Genomic DNA, 15,675 nt, shown 5'->3' on the forward strand with positions numbered 1-15,675 from the left:
ATTGGTCCAAAATTAAAATTACCTTAACCATGTTGGAAAATTAAAGATAAAAGAAGACACAAAACCAGACTAATGAAATCTGCAATAGCTAACTTTTGGGTATCACTGTTGGATATTTCACAGCTGACAAGTCAGCGGAAGTGTCTTTAAAATCAGTTTTACTCACGTAGTTACCACCTCTTCCTGGTCACCTTTTCCCAAGTTGTTTGTCTGTCAGTTCTCAGTTTCAGTGGGTTTTCAAGCAGCCATTTGCTTTGTTTCATCCTCCATAAATCCACCAAGATCAGGTCAAAGACTGCAGGATGTTAATCAGACTTGTCATTGTTTGAAGATGAATGACAGCAGCATCCAGGAACTTAACCAGAGGCCAAATGTACTGTTTAGTGCAGCTCTCTGAGACTGCACTGAAGCTGGTTTAGTCTTTAGTCCTTCTGTGTGATCGCATAATCAAGGCACCAAGCCACAAGTGGATTACTTGAGCTAATGACTTGATGCGGCCAGACTGGTCTTTATATAGGAAGATGGCAAAGTGCAGACGTAAACATAGCCAGTAAGAGGGAAGCCAGCTTTAGTTTTGGGTCATGCTTTTGGAGTTATTTTTTATTACAAGTGATTTATTTAGAGTCCAATTAAGTGTACATGTGTAGTCAGGTTCTTATGTTGGGCCAAGACTCAAACTGATCTTTTCACCAGTAAGGACTTTGGACTTGTTTCAAATTAACTCTGACCTAATGATGAGCTTAAAACAAGAATCTTCATTTTTACATTACAACAACGTTTCAGTATGAGTAACAGCTCTGTTAAGAGGTGGCCGGAGAAAAGAAAGCACAACCCACCCTTAAAAGGTTAGAAGCTAGTGCAAATAACATGATCCTATTTTACTCATTCTAAAATAAATACTACTACTACTCCCAGTAGGCTACTAGTCATCCTCCTCCCCCTACTACTACTACTACTAATACTACTAACCCTTGAAAGTAAGCAGTGGAAAGGTAGTCAACAAGTAGGTTAAATAAGCAGTAACTTGAATTCATGTTGATATTAACATATTTTGTATATATATCATAAATGAAAACTAAGACCAACAAATGTAAAAATAACACATTAACAGCCGAATGCGTTGGTTAGGCCACCAAATTGTCACTAATTAAGCTAGCTACTTTTCTCAGCTGCCATACAGTAAACTTGCTAGCTTGCTAGCTCAAGTATTACTTGAAATTCACGTTTTTGTTTACAGGTCACACTATGATGTTAGCTTTGTGTAGGTAGAGTACTTTTACAGTCTGAATCATCCAAAGTAATTATTAAACGTGTTAAATCGCATTAGATTCACTACTTTCAAAAACGGTTGCTTTACAAACGTTCCTTAACGCTGTCGCTCTTGAACACTCCCTTCACTGGGTTTTTATACGTGTGGCGGATGGGCGGACATAGATGGCGAAGGTGAGTTATCTAATGTTGAGTTGTCAGTTGTATTAACTCTTTTTGTCTGATTCGTAGCACTAACAAGATATTCCGCGAGTAATGTTGAACGCTAAATATAATCTTTTTCTGTGATAAAATGCTACTAACTGTCTTTGTTACACAATATTTGACACACATGTTGGAAAGTGAAACTATAAACACAAACCTCAGGCTGCATTCACAATGTACGCCCTAATATTCGATACTACTTTTGTTTTGTTTTGTTTTGTTTTGTCTTTTGTTTGTTTGTTTTTACATGGATCTGATGTTTTGTTGGGCTGTTCACATTACTTCTTTAAAAATTTGGCCTATCTCAGACACATCTATGCACTCCATTGGATTCACAGAGTAAAGTGGCTTAAATGTGTTTCAAAAAGAGATTTCACGATGACTTGTGCTGTTCTAGCTGTTCAGATCAATCAGATTCAAGCCTTTGGTCTGCAGTGTGAATTCTGCCTATGGTTTTACTGGCTTTGTTAGCTGAAAGGCTCATAAATGTTAATGTTGTACACTCATCCAGGGGCATAGCTAGGGATTTTGGAGCCCAGAAGGAATATTACACAGGGCCACCATTAACCAGCTAGCTGATCAACAAATGTTGCATCATTTTTACAAATATCTAAGCATTTAAATGTATTTCTAAACCATAATTTCCCAATGTATGAGCAATATTTATACTTTGGTTAAATTAGAATTTCTTGCATTATTTTGCAGTCCTGGACTATACCATTAGGACATTTTTAAGGGAGGAGATACCCCCAGTATTTTATTTCACTCTATTTGATTGAAATTTCTGTCCATTCACCAATTAATTTAGTTGCTTTTAATTCAACAATGACACTTATTACTTAGAATAAATAAATAAATAAAAAAAAAACCCTTTTTAATTGCAGGCTTCCCAAGGGGCCCCTCCCTACTGTGGTAATCAGCACCCTTTACTCCCCCCGTGCTACACCAGTGCACTCATCTGCCAGTTGAATAAGTTACCTTTCTTAAAACTGATCCCATCTAATGTAACAGTCCAGACTTAAAACAAAAGGTAAGATGTTGAATCATTAATTTTTTTAAAGATAGTTTCTCTTCCTCTCTAAATTTGATTTAGTAATTATTATGTCTTTTTCAAGTTGATAAATCTTGCAGTATCTTTGTAATGAAAAGTTGTTATCATTTCATATTCCAGCTATTCCTCAAAAACATGTCATTGATATCAAACCATTTAGATTTTTCATTTACCTTTTAAAGATTTTATCAAATTTGAGTTTTTGTATTACTACCCCACTCGTCCATAAGTGGGTCGAAAATAACCTGCATCCATTTTCTATGGAGTTACATGGGAACCTTTGATTCTTATCAACTGTGACTGTCAGAAACATATATTTTATGGACCACGCAGACTATATCGTAAGTGTCACCTCTTAAGAAGATTATTTTACACAGCAAGATCTGATACATGTAGCCTAGCTATTATCTTCATTTTCTACCTGAGAAATATGTGTCCGGCGTGACATTAATGACCAGTGAGTAAAAGAGTATGTCCTATTATCATGTGTCAACAAATTAATGCTAGCCAGCTGACATTATTGTATTTATTTATTTATTTATTTAATCTTTATTTAATTCTCGAAAATCATTGAGGTTTCCCTCATTTACAATGATGTCGAGATACAACAGAGACACATTTAGAACAAGTTAAAACGAGACAAGAAAGTATGATTAATAAAAACAATTACACATTGTGGTGAAATTGATATCATCATCTTAAATTTTCCAAGAGAAACTAGTGTATCAATCCTCAGACTTTGTTGTAAGTTGTTCCACATTTTAGGAGCACAGTAGCTGAACGCAGATTTACCCAATTCAGAGTAAACTCTTGGGTCCTGCAGCATTAAACAGTCAGTAGAGTGAGTATTATAATGTCCAGTATAATGTAATGTTCAGTTCAGCATAGATGATATAAAAGAAGGTGTACATCCAATCAGGGACCTATAGATAAAAACATACAAGTGTTTATCATGCCTCTGCACCAGAGAGGACCAACCAGCTTTGTCATACAGAATACAGTGATGAGTGTCGTAACGATCCCCAGTTATGAATCTCAGAGCGGAGTGATAAACAGAAACTAGAGGTTTGAGTGTGGAAGCAGCAGCGTGTCTATAGACGATATCACCATAGTCAAGTACAGACAGAAAAATAGCTTCAGTTAATTTTTTCCTGCATTTAGGAGGGAAGTATTGAATAGTACTGTATTTACTGTGTGACTGTATGGGTGTGTGTGTGTGCTCACGAACACGCACATGCACAATATCTATCTATCTATCTAATCCATTGGTTCCTGCCCTGGGGTCCGGGTCCCTGCAGGGGGGCCCAAAGATCTTGGAGGGGGGGCATGAGGCTTTGTCTGCTCTGAGGCTGGCAAAATTAGATTTGCAAATATTGACTAAAACCATGATAAAGCAGTTATTAAGTAGTTTATTCAAAAGTCTTTTGATAAGAAAAGCATGCAAATGCCTTTTTTGGGTTATATCAATAACATAATCAAAATCTATGTTGATTTTTGACAGCAGTGCGTCACTTTTTGTTCTCTCTTGGGTACTGGGGGAGGGGGGGCTCCACTTTTCTTAGGTACATGTAGGGGGTGGGGATCCAAGGGAAAATGGTTGGGAAACACTGATCTAATGTTACCTAGCTAGTTTTGCAAACTATAAAATAGACAAATTTGATGATAGATGATAAGATATGCATACTCTTTTATGCAACAGTCCGTTGCAATTTTTTGTATCTACTGTGAAAATTAGTGAAATGTGGCAAATTATTTTGTACTGTGACAATAAAAACAGTGAGGATGAGACTGTGGCTCTGTCACTTCTTAAAAAGAAATCACATTGGATCCATCCATCCCAGCAGAGCTTATGGCACCAGCTCTTACGTCACAGCTGTGCCACGTTGGAGAGGTGGAGAGCAACTTTTGATTCAGTCTCTGTTCGGTGGCTGTGAGAACAAATTTATGCCTTTATCTGTCATATTTCCATGTTTGCCCTCCACATTATTTACAGGCAAACTACAATGTTTGAAGTGAGGTTTCAGTGTGAAAGAGGGAGGGAGAGAGCGAGTGAGAAGGAAGCACCAGGCACTGATCTGAATCATTAATCACCCATTTAAGTGACTTGGACTGATGCGAAAATTTGCATAAAATCGAACCTGTTCCAGAAAAAATAATTAAGACAAAAAAAATTGACTCAGTGTGCAAAAGCCTGTACACTCCCAAACACACCCCACACACACGTACAAAATGGATGTTGACATTGCACTTTTGCTGTTGTGTAACTTTATTTTCCAATTTTCCAAATTTTTTTTAAATGTTAAAAAAGTGAAAAATAGTAAGATTTCAAACATGAAATCATTCTTTTGTGGACCAAAATGAAACACAAAACATATTACAAATGATTATACTAAACCAAAAATAACAAAAGTGGCATAGAAACACATTGATTATTACACGGGTCATTTTTGACCCACTTACGGAAGAGTGGAGGGTCCAGTCCCGTGTGCATCTAAGGGTTAAAATGAAGGCTTTTTTCTGTTTCGGTTTTTACGGTCCAGCCCAACATTCAATTAACTGCATGCTACTAAGCCACTGGAGTGGTTTGAAGGGCTTTACAGTTCAGTACAGACTGTGCCTCTGGGAATCATTAAGACAACATTCACACACAAAATAAGAATACTTCTTCCCCTACATGATTATACTGGTTGGAAATGGATTTCCTAACCAGTATTTTTAAAACCAGTCATCATTACAACTAAATATTTGCAAAGAGCATCAGATAAACACACTTTTAGTCTTCCACTGCTGCAGAAATGATCAATTCGATACAGTTTGGAGGCCTCAAAGACCTACAGTATAATCCACTCTCATAAGACCTTTTTCTCTAGAGAAGCATTTAGAATCATTTTTTCATGTTTTTTTCCTTAAATAATAGATTTTATGTGACTACGCTTTAAAAAGTTGCTGTGAGGAAAAATGAGAGGGAGCACTAACTCATTTAGAAAGTTATGCTTATAACATTTTAATACCAAAGCTATGTGTTTCTTTGTGCAAAATGGGCAGTGCAAGAGTTTGCCTGCATTTTTTGTTTAAAATTACCCCATATTAGGTGCCTTGAACATTTTAGCAGGATGTAATGTCAGGGTGCAATTGTCAGGATACAAGCAAATATGATTACTGGTTAACTAACCCTTCTAATGCTTCTAGAAATATGAACATTTACTTTGTCCAAGTTCTCTGTTTTTCTCTGTTTTATGAAATCTAAGTAACAGTAGTTCAGTCGCTGAGGCCTTGGGCGGGGAATCTGTGGGCCAATTATTCAACTGCTGATCAGACCAAGTCTGAAAACTGGTCTGGTAGCTCCAGAGGTGCCACTTCACCTACTGCGTACCTGCCCTCGAGCAAAGTACCAAACCCCCAACCACTCTTGCAGTGCTCCATTGTGGGCAGCCCTTTACTCGGATATTCTTTATCAGTACATGTCTGTAGGATCCTGTTTGTATGGTGCATATGTTTCAGCCTCTGTGTGTAGCATGTTCAATAGTGTAAAAACTGATTTTCCCCTTGAGGGATCAATAAAGTTTTTCTTGAACTAATATCTTTGAGGTACTGACAGTCTGTTGGACAAAAAGGGATTTGAAAACATCATTCACGACTTCAGTTTTTCCCTTTTCCTGGTATTTTATAGACCAAGGAACTGATTTATTAAAAACTTGCCAACAACATGAGTAGATACAATAAAAAGCTTTACATTGCATCATTAATCATGTATTGCCAGTCATGCTGTCTCTAATGTACATGACGTAATCTCTATAGTTAGATCTGTGCCTGCTGTCTGTAGAGGAGTAAGTGTAGCCTCAGTCCACATTTTGACCACAAAGTCTGTCAGATGATTAACCTAAATATGTTAGACAGGCCTCTTTATTGCACCGTAATAATTGTATTTTACACTTGGACTTGCATATCAGAAAGGGAACGTCCTCCCTGTTGTTAGTGTTAGTTCATTCTGCACAGCGTCAATTGATCAGCCTTCTCTGAGCACTGTGTGTGTGTGTATGTCTATCAGAGTCTGAGGATGAAGATCACTGTGCTGGGAGCTACGGGGCAGACTGGTCAGTATCTGGTCAACCAGGCGTTGCAGCAGGGTCACACAGTGACCGCCATTGTTAGGAACCCGTCCAAACTCAGTGTGCATCATGGCGATCTCAAGGTAAAAGAACACAGAGATGTTTGAACTGTTAAGTTTGCTGCATGTTGGGTTCAGAGTCCAGTCAGATCACATGATAAATGTTTTATTGCGTTTTATGATGTCTGGATATCACAGTGTGAAAGTGTGCATGCTTATGTTGTTAAAATTAATAAATAAAATTTAGCACATTTAATGGTCGATTCAGAGAAGAGGTTTATTATTGGACAGAAGATGTGACCTGCTGGAGAAACTCTGATCTGTTTTTGTGGTGAAAGATGAAAGAAAATAAAGACATTGTGGGAGTTTTACACCAAAAATAGTGATGGGAAAAAGAAAAAGTGGTATCGACCATAAGCTAAATAGTTAATTTAACCATCAGTATCAGTCTGTATGTCTCTAAAATAAAATAAGATATTGATTTCATTGCACAGACATGCCTCATTTATCTCATTCCTATAAACAATAGAGCCCTTTATTAGTCAAAGCTATCAAAACCCTTTAAAAAGAGCTTGATTGTTGTCTGGATCAATTGGTTCTTTTGTGCAATTGACTAAGCATGCAAAACCTGCTGTAAATACTTGCCACAGCCCAAAATATATCAGTGCACAGCTGAAAAAAGTCCCTTACAAATCTTACTTCTGTTTGGGTAACTTTTACTGAAAAGTAGTTCCATAGATAACCACAGATATTGTATCATTTTTATAATATATATTACATGTATTGCATCTGTTATTTCCTTCATGTAAGCATAATTTAAAGCTTGAAAATTATTTATCAAAAATACTAAACTCAAAATGGAATCTCTTTATTTTTTAGAGTGATAAATCTTTCAATTAAGATTTTGTGCCATGCTGTTGTGAAAATTCTGAGTACTCTAAGGAACCTGAAAAGTATTGGCTGATGGAGAAAGAGTGAGGAGACCCTGATGAAGGCTATAAGCCAAAGTGAGTTGGTCCAGTGAACTTGTTCTCTAAACTACAAGTGTTGCTTGAGATTTCTGTTCTCTTCAAGACTTTCTTCATCCTCCATGCACCGCTGAAGTTGGTGAGGTTGTGCCAGAGTTACCCACTGACAGAGAAAGAGTAACAGAGAAGTAATCTGGTACTGCTATTTTATTTTGGAAATCTGTTATTGGGAAGAATCAGTCCCCATATTGGTATTTTTAAACGAGAAGTTTTTTATTTTAATGAGATGTATTGATGAGTGGTGAAAATATAACGTATGCAATCTTTTTAATCAGGTGCTCAGTAGAGTAATTATTCAATTGAAGGTCGTGAGCAAACCTCTGCACACTGTCTCAGTTAAAAAAATATGTTGCTTTCATATTTGTGCAGTTGACACAGTATGCAGGAGTTTGCTTTCAGTTTTTGATACTGAGAACAAGAAAGCTTCCAAAAGGACACCTGGGACTTATTTTTTTTTTGCTGGGGTATCAAACAGGTATGAACAAAATTTGATTTTTACTGATGTAATTTCTAAATATGAAATTCTGGTATCGGGATAAGCCTACACTGGAGCACAGTTATATGATACAATTTGAAACGGCTCATGCAAACAAATTATATCAAATTGATCCTTAGCTATCATACATGCCTCTGATTAGTGCTATGGGTATGGCTATCCATACACACCAATTCCCTCCACATTCCCTCAATGATTATGAAGGCTGCCATGTTGAGTGTCCATCAGTTTTTACTCAGTTTTTACATGTCCATACACTTTCACTCCCACTTTTGCAGCAGCTGGAGAAAATTGGGGTTAAGTGTCTTGCCTAAAGACACATTGACACGTGACTGGAGGAGCTGGGGATCAAGACCCCAACCTTCTAGTTGAGAGACAGTTGTGCTTAAACTCCCCTCAGCCTTATTCAGGTGTCCTCTGCATCGTTTCACCAGGTGGTGGAGGCTGATATTTTCTCAGCGGACAGCCTGAAGCCTCACTTTAAGGGTCAGGATGTGATCATGTCCTGCCTCGGCTTCCCGACCTCCTTCTTCTCTGCAGTGACGGGTTACACCCTCTCTATGAAAAGTGTGGTCAGTGCCATGCGAGAGGCCCGAGTCAGCAGGATCATCACCATGACCTCCTGGTACACCGACCGTAAGTGAGGCAGCTAAAATTATGTTAGCAATAAAAGATCCACATGTTTGATAACATATGTCGACCACTGCTAAACCTCAGTCTTGGGTTATCGTTTAGATGCTTTAAAGGGTGGCTTCTTATTTATCTTTTCAAAAAACATTGCACTTTTGTAGCTGCTTAAGTAATTATGTCACCAAGTGTAGCTTGTCATTGCATCTCTATTTTTCCTGTTAAGGCTGTTGTTAAAGTGAAATGCCTCTCGGACGTTAAACATTTTCTCTGACACCTCTCTTTACGACTGCAGTTTCAGGCATTTATGAACATGCATATTGATAGTTTGTATTGAGGAGAATTTGCTTTTGTAGCTTAATTAAAGTATTTGTATCCATTTTGGTGTGTTTCATAGAAATCCAAAACCTTAATAGGACTGCTAAGCTACAATATATTTATTTCAACATTTAAAAAATCCAAAACATAGCTTTGGTAGTATTCAGAGATGGAAAAAGTACACAACTATTGTACTCAAGTAAAAGTATAGTCACTCTGGTTAAAATTTACTCTAGTTAAAGTAAAAAAGTATTTAATTTAAGTTTAATTACTGAGAAGATACTGAGGAGTTGTACAATAAAACATAATCTTTCCTTATTGGCAAGAACAGCAAGAGAATAGATCTCAAACCAGCTAAAGTCACATCCCTGTAATAAAGGAGAATACTCACCAAAATTGACAAACTCATAAAGAGTTCATTTAACACTTTAAACGTGTCTATATTTCGCCCCTCTATTTATAGATAAACTTAACTTATAAAGTATGAAATATTTAACATTATGACAGAGCAGCAGTAACCTGAAAATATGCGGCAAGGTGGGTGAAAGCAGAGTCAACCTGGTAATGCGTACTGATGGAGAATATGCACTGAATCTTTTAGCAGCAGCTAAAGTCACAGGTGGGAACTCTAGCTCAGTGGATAACTTCACCCATAGTACAAATGTATCCCACATGAAAAAAAAAACAACAGTCCACCAGAAACATGTGCACAGGAATCCCAGCAGGGACCACTTTACAACAGGGAACATCCAAACACAACTAAACACTCTGCCCAAGGGCACGATGGGGAGTTTCACCCACACATCCCCCCAGATTTGAAATTGCAGTGGGCAGAGCTTAGATCAACTACTCCATTACAGTTATCTGAGTAAATTTGATTAATTACATTCCACTCCTGGTAGTAGTATTATATTTATTCATTTCTGACTGTTTAAACACACTCTTTTGTCCTTTTAAGTAAAGAGTTTTGTAAGTTGTCACAGACACTGCTCAGTTTTTATCACTTAACCTTCAGGCATTTCTCCAAACTCGTCACCTCTATCACATCAAACCAAAGTTTGTTGCTTCTTAGTACTTAAAATGTGTATCAGAGAGCATATTGGTCAATCTTTAATTTTTCTTTCATCAAATATCTTTGCCACAGGGGAAAAAATAATGGCTGTTTCAGCAGCATGCTGGTAATTACGCTTACACCTCGCTGCAGCAACACTTTCAGGAACTAATACTGTAACAACACTATTAGAGTATTTGATCTTACCCAAGATAGTGACATATTTTATTCCATTTCATAACCAGTTAAAACTATTCTGAGGAGATTTTAAGGCTTATATCAGGTTTGATTTAATGAACCAGAGACAGCCTTGATTTGTTCTAGCCATCAGGCTATCAAGATAAAGCAAACCTGTTATGATTGGTAACTTGTTTTTGTGAAACTATGTCTCCCTCCCTTGTCTTTAGCCGACTCTGGAACAAAGTCGTCTTATCTCATCCGCTTCCTCCTGCTGCCGATGATCCGAAGCATCCTCACCAACATGTATGAGATGGAGCAGTTTCTGCAAAAGACTGACGACATCAACTGGACTGTTGTTCGCCCACCAGGCCTCAAGAATCTGGCTGCTTCAGGTAAAAGCATACAAGCATCAGTCAGTCAGGGAGCAGGAAAAAAACATTCTCAATATTGACTCTAGAGCTCTTTTTTGCCTCAGGATCCATTTCGACACAGTTCAAGCTTGTTAGCATGTGCTCCTATTACTTCATGCAGGGAATAAATGAGCTCATTTTTTGTTAATGTCGTCTCTCTCCTGAAGGTTTCCGTATGCGTCTGAGATGAATAAGCGATGAAAATGTTTTCATGCCTGTGCTCTTTACAGCCCAAGAGTTTCTGACGCACGAGGGATACTTTGTTCCTGACAGCAGTGGTAACCCTATAGGCAGCGCAGTGGGTCGAGGGGATGTGGCTCGCTTCATGCTCTCTCTGCTCAACAGCAACGCATGGGTCAAGAAGGGAGTCGCAATCACCACAAAGTGAGAAAGAGGACATGAGAAAGGGCCAGCAAACTGGTGATATCAAGCCATGTTTTCTTTAGATTTTATGCATTAGATGTCAGTCTTTTATAATAAGAAAGGATAAAATGAAATGTGAACATGGTCTCACACATGGTCTGTGTTAGTTACACACATAGAGATATACTCCCAGGACTCCGCTGCACCCTTTTGCTATACAGGGCTTTTATTGTGTCTTCTGCTAATTATTTTGGATTCACTATCCACAATTTACCGCTCCCTTATGGCTCTAGACACTGTTTAGTGGGAAATGAATTAAATCCCTTTTACTTTATATTCTGCCTGAAACAGATGACAGAACAGCTGAAGAACACTATTTCCCCTCAGTTTGTTTTCCACAAGCTAAACTTTTTTAATCACCTTAATGTGCAACTGCTTGTGAGTGAAAAGATCTCTTTATTTCTTATTTAACCATATCAGTTTTTTTATCAAAGAAAAAATCCCCATGGAAACTCTCAATTGCACACTTAGGAAATTATAAAGCCAAGAGAAATTTCTTTATAAAAAGTTTATTTTTTAGATCTGTTAACTCCACAAACTAAATTCAGCTCACCTCCATTCTATGTTAATGACAGTACAAATAAAGTGGATTAACATTTACAATATTTACATAGGTACATATGACACATTCCAAGAAGAAGTGTTCCTATTTCATTGAGATAAACTGTCCCTTAAACCATCTGCTGCAGGATATCATGAAGAAACTGCCTTACATGATATAGACCATGAAATAAATGCCTTTTAATAACTCTTGCTTAACATATTTCTGTTTTTATACTTTTGAAAACCTTCATTTAAAAGTGTAACATCTTATGTTGCTGTTGCTCAGTTTTTGTGATGTGCACTTTCACATTAGTTGTAGCCACATGGGGGCAGTGTTCTGCCATATCTGCTGGTTAAAAGAGCTTGTCTGCCTGTTATTACCTAGGTAGGAATGAAAAATAAGGCAGAATGAATGTTGCACCATGTTTTCACAGAAGCACTTTGTATCTCTCTGTGTGCTGTATCCATTCTGTTGAATAAACACACAACAGTAAAACAGATCGACCAGTTTTTTTGCGTTAATGGCAATTTATCTTAAAAGACAAATTGTACTGAATCCATTCATAGATGTGTTTTTCCCTTCACAGCAGTTTATGATAAGCAGTTTAAAACCATTTCTTTAGCACCTGTGTAGGAGCCTTAATCCACAATTTGTTTAATGAATTAGTAGGTTAAATGGAAAGTCTGCTTTAAACATTTTCTTAATTGTATGTCAGGGCATAACCATTTGGTATAGTTTAGCAGTCCTGGTGTGAGCCAGACCATACAATCTGCAGCGAGTAATAAACAGATATATGCATAAATGTAGAAGTCAAAATTTTAAGCAATACTGGTTAAGTTAGGAAATTTAATAAAATAGCTAAATAGTAGCCACGGTTGTTTGAAACTTAGTCATAACTAAACAAACAGCAAACAGCACATATAGTCTGATGTCTGCTTTTAATATTTACTATGTCGGACAAGATCAACATTTAATTCACTGAAAAAAGGGAATATTTGATTTTTTTTTAATGAAACGAATACCAAAAGCTTCCTTAGCAGCAAAAATCATTTTAATATACAGTGCTTAAAAAATTTATTAGACCACCTGTCATATTTGTCTCAGAGACCATCCAGCATCATGAAGTGCTTTAATGCAGACTCTTTCATTTTCAGTGAGCTCTCCACATTTTACCATTTTGAACAAGAATGAGAGATTTCAAACTGAATTTACCCAAATTTGAGCTGGCTCACTGGGCTTCTCTGAGAAGTCAGAAATAAATCAAGCATTCAACCACTGAAACTAATTTTTCTGTTCAGGAATGCAAGTAAATAACTATAATTTGACATATTAATCAAGAAATGCTGTACTATTTTTTTCAGTTTGTAAATCAGTAGATTTGAAAATTCATGGATAACAATAATAAATATATTTTAGCATTAAAAATGTCATTTGGGTTAAAGAGCTTCAACATGTTGGTGTATTAACCATTGCAGAAACATAAAAAATGATTTTGGTAATTACCAATGCTGTTAACTTAGGGCAGCTGTGGCATAAACCTTACTTTTGTTAGGGTTAGGGTGGTCTATTAAATTTAAGCACTGTACCTCTTACTCAGCAAAATAGCGGCATACAAGTTTTTTTCCCCTTGGTTTCTATTTCTGTGTACATATAGACATTTAATGAGTGTGTGAGCACTTTTCCCTAGAAAACACAATGAATATAATTTTATGTTGTTGACTAACAGAAAATTGAAAGTTAGCCACCCCAACCTAGAGACATTGGGTTGCAGTTTAAAATGCAAAGAAAAACTGAATACAGTGATTTCTAAAACCTTTTCAGCCCATATATTTGATAGACTGCAGCACAAATGCAAGATATTAAATGTTAAAACTAATAAACTTTATTGTTATTTATGAAAATATGTGCACATGAAGAATTTGATGCTTGTAACACATTTAGAAGAAGTTGAGACGGACAGGAAAAGTCTAGGAAAATTATAAAATGTTCAAAATGTACCTGGAAATTTCCAAAGGTTAAAAAGGGTACAAAGTTTAAAAGTCAGAATCTGTGATGTGTGGGGGCGTAGCAGTGACCATTGCATGGGTAACCTGCACATTTGTGAGCTCACCATTAAGTGGGTTTCATATGTTTCCATCCAAATGACATCATTTTCAGGGGCACACCTGCTTATTTCAGTTAGACCGTACCAATTTACACATTCTAAGTAACAACAGCATGGCTTCACAGTAAAAGAGACAAGGTATTAGACTGGCCTGTATGCAGTCCAGACCCATAAACTCAATAGAGTTCATCAGTAACCATTAAATGTTTTGTCACAGTGCTGTATTGAAATTAAAATAGTCTGAGAAGGATTTGCAAATCACTGTATTCAGCTTTTAACCACATATTACACAATGTCTCATCTTTTCTGGAACTTGGGTTTGCATATGGGATAAATGTTATGTCAGACAGGATTCCTTCCAACCAGAGGAGAGGTTATGATTAAGGTCAGTCAGAAACACAGAGATGACTGTCTTGATGTCTTAAAGTAACCATGCAGGGTAAAGAAACCTAACCCCAGTCAAACCTTTAAGATAACTTGAACAATGCCAGGAATTTGCATCATATGATGTTGGAACAATCTGATAAAACTGTTCTGAAATGAGAAGCATCGCGATCAAGCATGATGGATGGTGTAATTATGCTTTAAACCAGTAGTGCCATATGGCTCAGCAAATGAGCTGGCTTCATCTGGCCTGTGAGGCATTTGGATAGATGACCTCCAAGTCTAATGTCATGGTTTTTTCCTGGAAAACAGTGGAGTTGGGGGGGATGTCTTTGGCCCAAATGAAGGAGTTGAAGTATCTCAGGGTGAGTAAGAGCGGGTTCAAGCAGTTATAATAAGATTCCTGGGGAAGGTGGCTTGGCTCAGCCTTGGAGATGGTGTGAAGAGGGATCTCAAAGTAGAGCCACCGCTCCTTTGCCTCAGAAGAAGCCAGTTGAGGTGGTTCAGGCATTTGAACAGGATGCTTCCTGGTCACTTCCTTGTGGAGGTCCTCCGGGTGCATCCAACTGGTAGAAGACCCTGGGGCAGACCCAGGACTGGTAGAAAGGGATTTTATATTATCTGACCTGGGAACGCCTTGAAATCCACCAGGAAGAGCTGGAAAATGTTGCTCAGGGGATGGATGTCTGAGTGGATTTACTTAGTCTGCTGCCACTGCGACCCAGCCCCCAAAACAGTATAATATTATATTATATAACATCAACATTTAACATTTAAAAGGCAGTATCTGAAAAAAATATAGATTATCTTAAGTACGCAACATGAGACTGGAAAGTAAATTAACAATGACAAACTATTCATTACAGTAAATTATGTTTCCAAGAATATTCCTGAAAAACATTAAAATGTACTTTTGTAAATAATCATGACTGATACAATCCAATGTTTTTAACCAAGCATGTTCTGGATAACTCATCCATACTGGGCCATGATATTTGGATATTTCATTTACACAATGTCCATAAACTCTGTGGAACAGTGTTTACCTTTCACAGTAACGGGCAGAAATATAGCGTTAAATAAAACACACTCTGAATCAGTATATATATATATTTGTTTGCCCTTTAAACATCCCAGTGACATTTTTTCAAATACTTTTGTGTGAAAATGACATCTGGACAACAAATTCTGGCATCAACCATCTCTCTTTTGTGCAGCAAAGTTTATTGCTTTGTCTCCTGATATATTTAATTTATTTTCTTCTGGTACATCTTCACAACAATAGTGGGTCCTGCAAAAAAACATGTTTAAGACTTGTCTGATGATGACAAGACCTAGAGTAAAAAGTGATTATGTTTTACAGTGTGCTGAGAAGTGACAGCAGTGAATGCATCCGATGTTGAAAATAGTGCTGTGTTGACTTTTGCTCTGGTTTGAATGACAAAAAGATGAGTCAATAGAGCAGCTGAGGAGAAGGA

General features: G+C 37.2%; 1 protein-coding gene across 2 annotated transcripts; it reads left to right on the forward strand.

Moving 5' to 3' along the window:
• Positions 1-1,397: 1,397 nt before the first annotated feature.
• On the forward strand, positions 1,398-12,208 carry LOC121510134 (uncharacterized protein YwnB-like). Of its 2 annotated transcripts, XM_041788061.1 has the most exons (6): positions 1,398-1,443; positions 2,358-2,503; positions 6,573-6,716; positions 8,591-8,792; positions 10,560-10,724; positions 10,973-12,208. In XM_041788061.1, the coding sequence occupies exons 3-6, from the start codon at positions 6,582-6,584 to the stop codon at positions 11,128-11,130; spliced, it is 660 nt and encodes a 219-aa protein (XP_041643995.1). In that variant the 5' UTR covers positions 1,398-1,443; positions 2,358-2,503; positions 6,573-6,581; the 3' UTR covers positions 11,131-12,208. The 2 variants fall into 2 exon arrangements, with proteins under 2 accessions (XP_041643995.1, XP_041643994.1); XM_041788060.1 differs by lacking the exon at positions 2,358-2,503.
• The last annotated feature ends 3,467 nt before the right edge of the window (positions 12,209-15,675 follow it).

This window comes from Cheilinus undulatus, linkage group 5, assembly GCF_018320785.1.
Source record: "Cheilinus undulatus linkage group 5, ASM1832078v1, whole genome shotgun sequence".
Taxonomy (NCBI): Eukaryota; Metazoa; Chordata; class Actinopteri; order Labriformes; family Labridae; genus Cheilinus; species Cheilinus undulatus.

What these genes read in the sequence shown, in the direction of transcription:
- LOC121510134 (XM_041788060.1), top strand. An exon ending in GACCTCCTGGTACACCGACC is followed by an intron (nt 8,793 to 10,559) that starts GTAAGTGAGGCA and finishes CCTTGTCTTTAG; the next exon opens with CCGACTCTGGAACAAAGTCG. An exon ending in CAAGAATCTGGCTGCTTCAG is followed by an intron (nt 10,725 to 10,972) that starts GTAAAAGCATAC and finishes TGCTCTTTACAG; the next exon opens with CCCAAGAGTTTCTGACGCAC.